Source organism: Chenopodium quinoa, unplaced genomic scaffold (genome assembly GCF_001683475.1).
Source record: "Chenopodium quinoa cultivar QQ74 unplaced genomic scaffold, ASM168347v1, whole genome shotgun sequence".
NCBI classification, from domain to species: domain Eukaryota; kingdom Viridiplantae; phylum Streptophyta; class Magnoliopsida; order Caryophyllales; family Amaranthaceae; genus Chenopodium; species Chenopodium quinoa.
In genome coordinates, this window is record NW_018742987.1 from 64,061 (window position 1) to 71,128 (window position 7,068).

General features: G+C 33.6%; 1 protein-coding gene across 1 annotated transcript; it reads right to left on the reverse strand.

Annotated features, from left to right (window-relative positions):
- Nucleotides 1-3,981: 3,981 nt before the first annotated feature.
- LOC110729512 (ethylene-responsive transcription factor CRF4-like) lies at nt 3,982-6,397 on the reverse strand. The gene has a single exon (XM_021909244.1). It carries the CDS (start codon nt 5,500-5,502, stop codon nt 4,291-4,293), a length of 1,212 nt encoding a protein of 403 aa, XP_021764936.1. The 5' UTR covers nt 5,503-6,397; the 3' UTR covers nt 3,982-4,290.
- Nucleotides 6,398-7,068: the final 671 nt, after the last annotated feature.

A 7,068-nucleotide genomic window follows, 5' to 3' on the forward strand; every position in this document is an offset into this window, starting at 1 on the left:
TTTGTTCACAATTGAGTGTCTTCAATAATAAATTTGTAAGAATTTTGTGATAAAGATGCAAAATTAATCAAAGAAAATCAATACCATATACATAGTTGTCACATCGAATGAAGGTAAGTCATATTCAAACTATAGCAATTCATATCTACTAATAATACTCGAGTCTAAGCAAAAATGATTAGCCACAAAAATAGGAAAAAAGAGTTTTGTAGTCTCATGATAGTTGTGATAATCTCCACAAAAATAGGGAAAGATGAAGGAGTTTAAATTACTAATAACATTTCGAATTGACTTTTGACTAGTGACAAATACAAGTATAAGTTTTGAATTAATATAATTCGGCTAGTATTAGACCGACAATTTCATAAAAGCCTAAAAATATACAACTATGGTCAAACAAAATCAACTTTATGTTATACACTAATCACATTAATTTATACCCAAAATTACAAATACTACATGATATATATGTAGTTATGGAGTAGCTAATTTGATACTACTGCTAGCACATCTTTTGCCTTTTTGAGCTAAGCAATTCAGCAATTCACTCCTTAATTTGTCACTATATGATATTAATTATTGGTTAACCAATGAGAACTTAAATTCTTCACTCATTGGCACAAAATGGCAGACAATAAGATTACTTTAACATGAAATTAGGTAGTTATTGTATTAGTTATGCTAAACAAACATCTTAAATTGTTATTTAGTATAGTATATAGAATTATAGACTAGTAGGAGTATTTGTTTGCATAATGCATTCCATCTATACATATAACTTTACAGATTATTATGTTTAAACTTTAATCAAATTATGTAACCAAAATAATGAGCCATTTAGCCCCCCAATTATGCTAGCTTACAAGTCAATATAAATTAGCCTTTACTAAGCTAACCACTGTAGTACACAACCCTAAAATTGCATGGTACTATATATCCTTATTACTTAAATAGTAGATTGTTTGCATCTAATTTTGAGATTAATTTTATTCGTTCATCCAAGATATATAGTCTTATTATCAAAGATTAATTTGAGACTAATTTGAACTTTAGAAGTTATAACCCTATAACAGCAAAATGTTACGTCTACAATAAGGGCATGTTCTCTTCAGCTTATTTTCAGTTCAGTTCAGTTTACTTTCCAATTTTAATCTCTTATAAAATATTCAGTTCAGTTCAATAAATGAGAACAGACCCTATTCTAAATGGAAGATTATATAATCAAATTATTATTATATTTTTTTATTGACACAAATGAAATTTGATGATGAAAAAAATTTAAATGTTTGGGAAGTTAGTTTGTCATATACATCACACCAACGTAGTATTGAGGTTTGATGTCTTACATTATTTCCTCCAATCATTGATAATTGATATGGTTGACTTTTGCGTGATTTATACAATAAGTTTGACAATTTTTTTTTTATTTTTTTTTTTACAAATGTATAAATCATAAATGTTTTCATATAAAATACTGTTCAATCAATATTAGTATACAGTACATCATACTATTATTTTTATATATGGATTATAATTTTTACAATATACTCCGTACAAAGTATATACATTGATGGTTACACTACGGATGGCAGTGGGTCGGGTTAAATGGGAAACCCGCCCCATTCCTGCCCAAGTGGAGCGAGGATGGAGGGAGGTTTGGCGGGTGATGGGGCGGGGATGGGTATAAATGTGTACCCGCCATGGGTGGTGGGGCGGGTATAAATTTTAGAGTACATCCGCCCCGCCCCGTACCCACCTTATACCCGCACCATATTTCTTTTAGAAGAGTTGAGAATTTACGAAACTTGATACCCCCTAAGACCCAATAAGCTTGAATAGTGAAAGTCCCAATTTTTTTAACCTAATTTGATATAATTGTCATTAATGTGATACAATAGAGCATCATGGCAAAGGGTTTGGGACAATTTTGGGGCGGTTATGAGGTGGGTATGAATATCCAAGTGGGTGATGGGGCGGGGATGGATCCTATCTTGTACCAGGTGGGGGCGGGTATGGATGTGGATATTGTACCTGCCACGGGTGGTGGGCGCGGGGATGGATATAAGATTTTTAGGTGGGGATGGATGTGGAGGTACCATCATCCGCATCCGACCCGCCCTATTGACATCCCTAGGTTACACTAGTGCACTGATTATTATGATCAAGTCAAAATTACATCAATTATTCATAATTGGAGAGATTATACACTTCACTCAACTAATCTTTATTATTGATCAAAACTTTAAATTTAATTACACTTTTCTGAATCAAAACTTATTTACAAGTGTTTTTGTCATGTTATTTATAACCTTTTATAGTTAAACTTATTTACAAGTATTTTTGTAGGTGAACTAAACACACATTAAATTTACTTATCAAATGAATGTTAATGAAACTTATTCATCATGTAATAAGGGTCTGTTCACATTTACTTAATTTTAGTTCAATTTAGTTTAGTTGAGCTCCAATCAGTTCAGTTCAGCTCTAATCAGTTCAGTTCAGTTCAGCTCCTAATTTTCCTCTCTCATAAAATATTCATTTCAGCTAAGTTCAGTTCAGCTCCAATCAGTTCAATTCAGTTCAACTCCAATCAGTTCAGTTCAGTTCAGTTCAGCTCATTTCAATAAATGTGAACATGCCCTAAGTTGGGTATATAAGGATTTAGGACCTAAAACTAATATCTAACTACGTTGCTAACTAGCTTTACTAAACCACCTACATCTATCTCTCAATCTAGGGGCTAATCTGTGAACTAAACAACAAAAAAGAAACTATACTTTAAACAGATTTATGTGTATAAGAGTTTAAACGATTAGAGTTTTTGATATGAAGTATAATTCAAAATTAAAATTAAATATAAAAAAGTAATTAAACAAAAAAATTGGCAAGTTGGGCTATTTGGAGGGTCAAATAAACGGCCTAAAAAGCGGAAATTGCGCCTACTCGTGTGGGTTGGAGCGGCAAAAAGAATGCCACATTGGCATCCCCACACTCTCTCTCCACACTCCTTTTTCTATTGTTCTTTCAACTTTTTTTTTTTTCTTTTTTCTTTTGCTCAATTTTCTTTATTTATTTTCAAAGTTAATATTCATAAAAAAAATTAAAATAAAAAAGTCAGTAAAATCTTGAATCCACGTGCTAACACTATTACAACGACACAAGAGGGACAGAATCTCAGTAAATAAATAAAATAAAATAAATAAATACACATCCAACCTCCAAATTTTTTAATTGACTTTTTTAAATAACATTTATAATACTCGCCAAAATTAATTTCACCTCCTCCTTCATCTGCACCTACTACAAATATTACTATAACAGTTATAGTAATAATAATAAGTTGGGTCCATATTATTTATACATGAAATTTTCCTACCTAAATATCTAATTATACAATGTACCATATATTTATATTCGTGACTTAGAAGTGGAATTATTTTCATTCTATAGTCAATTCCTTACCTCACTTGTAAGATCCTTTAGTATCTTAGCTGCCAATCCCACGTCCTTCCCTTATTCTAACCTTTTACAATTTTTTTTAATTTTGTAGATACCTGTGTTTGAAAATATTTAATTTACCGAATTAAATACTTCTGCTAAATTATACTCACTCTATGTTGCGATTATAATATACTCTATAATATTATAATACGAGTTCACAAAAATCTTGCAAGTACATACCGAGTATGACTCAATTGACCTCAGTCACCTCACTCAAGTGAATAGTGATCAACGAACATTATATAGACACGAGTAGAGTAATGTTAACATCGAACTACACTCGTAGTTATGATGACGATTGAAAATTAATCAATGGTCAATGGAAACAGGTTCCTTTGAACAATTTTTTACACCTTGATTTATAATTTAAGGAAATAATTACAGTTGTTTTTTTTGTTTTTAAAGAAATAAATCAGAGTTAAAAGGAATAAAACTATATGGTAGAAAATCAAGCAGAACAGCTAGGAAAATAGTTAAAAGTAGGAAACAAATTGTAATCTGTATTTCCATTTTTCTTCAACCAAAATTGAATTTACTGTATACAACTCATCATCACAAAACAAAATTAAAGGCCTAAATAATTACTCTCATATAATTAATTTTATTAATTCCTCAAAAATTCTCCGCTATATTTCTAACAGAGAATAATATTAGTACTACTAATATAAAATTAAACAAAAAAATCTAATTAATACTCGCCGCCGGTACAAAACTTGCCAATCAACAATCGGCCGGAAAAAGATGACTCTCTCCCATTTTCTTCTTTTTTCTTTTGTTTTTTCAGTCAGATTACAAGGCTACAAGAGGATCCGCTGCAAAAATCTCATTGATATCTCGAAAATAATCGTCCACTTGTAACAAGTTAGACGATGAATAACTGTTGTTGTTATTGTTATTCATCGTATTAAAATCGAAATCATCCATAAACGAATCAACGAACACGTCCCCGAAATCAAACTGGTTATGGAACTGATTATCACAATCATCACCGATAGCAAATAGATTGTCCAGCGGTTTGGAATCCTCGAAAATCATGGGTTCCGGTGACTCAAAGTTGAAGAAATCATTCAAATACGGCGTATCTAAGAAATCGCCAATATTTGATGATGATTCTCCTTGACATTCCTCCAAGTGACAGCTACTACTGCTGTTGCTCATACTGTTGCTGATACTCATCAAGCTGTTGCTCACACTGTTGCTTGTTTCTTGAACCGGACAAAACAACATTTCATTTTCATTTTTAACAATGTCCGGTTTGAACCGGGAGACTTCTTCCCCGGTCGAACCGCCCCGGAAGTGGAGGACAGAAGTGGGTGAGCAGAGAATGTTGTGTGAAGCAGACTCATCGCCCGACTCATACCCGCCGGAAGTCGACGGCGCGTGAGTCTCAACCACCACCGGAGCCGGTGGTTCACGCGGTGGCGGAGTAGCGAAATTAGTCAGAGCATCAGGACCACGAAGCTTAATCGCAGCGTTATCGTAAACCATTGCAGCCTCTTCAGCAGTGTCATACGTTCCAAGCCATAACCGAACCCGCTTCGCCGGGTCACGAATTTCCGCAGCCCATTTCCCCCAAGGCCGTTGACGGACACCTCGAAACTTCCTAACACCACCGGAAGTCACCAACGCGCCACCGGGTTGACCGGTCGGCACGGCCGTGTTTGCTGATGATTTCCTCCTCGACCCGCCCTTCTTACAAAGAGGGGCGACAATAGGAGCCGTAGTTGTTGCTGTTGTTGCTGCTACCGCAGCATTACTCAAACTGGTGGTTTGCTCGATCAATATCTCATTCGTGTACCGCCTGACACGGTGACGGCCGAATAAGTCGGACTCCTCATCGCTTGATGAGTCGGTTGCGTCGTTGTCTACAACCGATACACGAACCACTCTAGGTGGAGGTTTCGGTATCGATTTCTTTGATACTTTGATAAGGTTCTGCTTCTTTGTCACGCTGCGATGCTCGGTGTATTTCACCGGGCATAGCAAGTGAGAATAATCCATCTTTTTTAAGGGTGGATTGGTTCAAACAATATAAATTACTTCTGTTCTTCGCATTAAGAAGAACAAATTGTCAACAAAGATGAAAATTGGTGGAAAAATTTGGGAACAGTGAGAAAGGAAGATTCAATGTAATGGGAAAGTTCAATTTTTTTGGGAATTTATTTAATTTTGTGAAAATGTAATGTGAAGAGAGGAGAGAGAAAATGAGTGAAGAGAGAGAAAGTAGGGAGTGTGAAGAGGAGCAATAAAAGGAGGAGGTAAACAAGTGAGTAAGTGACTCTTGAGTTGGGTTTTATATAGGATACCATCAGCCGAAATTGGAAAACGGTAAAATGTAAATTAAATTAAAAAAATAATATAATTATTGTAATTTTTTTGGGTTTGTATAATTGGGTCAGAGAGGGGGGCAAAAATATCTCTAATTAAAGAAATTACTTGAGAAAAGGGTATAGTGAGGAGGAGGTGATAGGGTGACAGTGCGGTGAGGGTGGTGTTTGTCACAGTGAAGTAGGAGAACAATACGAACCGCCGCATAGGGTTATTGAATGGACACGATTTAAACACGTGGAAGATGGTCCAAGGAGAGAGAAATCATGTTTATGATCCAATGGAGTAAGCTCCAACTGGGTAGTGTGGAGGTTGATAGTTACGGCTGAGTCAGCAAAACATGAGTTTTTTCTCTTTTTTTTTTTTTTTTTTTTTTTTTTTTTTTTTTAAAAAACATTGGTTTATGTGTTTTTGCCTATCACGTGAGAACCAAGATGCCCAGACTTCTTCATTTTAACTTGTCGGTCAAAAATATTTTCATCACTCTTCACTCAATACTCATGCTCCATCACTTTTTCTCACTTACTATCAAAAAAATCTCTCATTGTAGTTAAACTTAAAAGGGGTAATTACTTTTCAAGTTTTTAAAATTTTGTTAATTAAGGATTAAGAAATGAAAATGAAAGGTAAGTTTGGTCAACATTTGACCTGATGACGTTGCTTCTAATTATTGGAGTATCACGCGGTTATTGATTTAACTTTACAGACTGGCTTTGAGACATTAATGAATCAAGTACAATCAATCAATACCATATGAATAACAATTAATTAATTTGGTAACGTATTAGTCATTATAAATATTAACAAAAAATCATGATTGTGTTTCCACATACATAAAATTAGATATTTTTATGTTGTGAATTCATGAGACTATTGAATAATATGCAATGTTAATTTACTATTGTACAGAAATTTTAAATTTAGTTTTATTGCAACATTATAGGAACTTTAGGAGTCTAATTCATGTTTTATTTTTCACACTTACCAACACATACGAGTAATTTTTACTGTGAGATCAATATCCTTAGTTTTCAATCAGTCAAATTTAAACAACCTAGATTTTGCTAATTTGTTATTATATGTATTGACATGTGTAATTATAAAAATACCCCATATTACTATTTTTATTATGTACAAATCACAAAAGATGGTTAAACTAGAGAATGTGAATGTTGTAAAAGTTAAAATTGGTAAAAAAAAAAAAAAAAAAAAGATCCACTAAAGTTCATAATTACACTT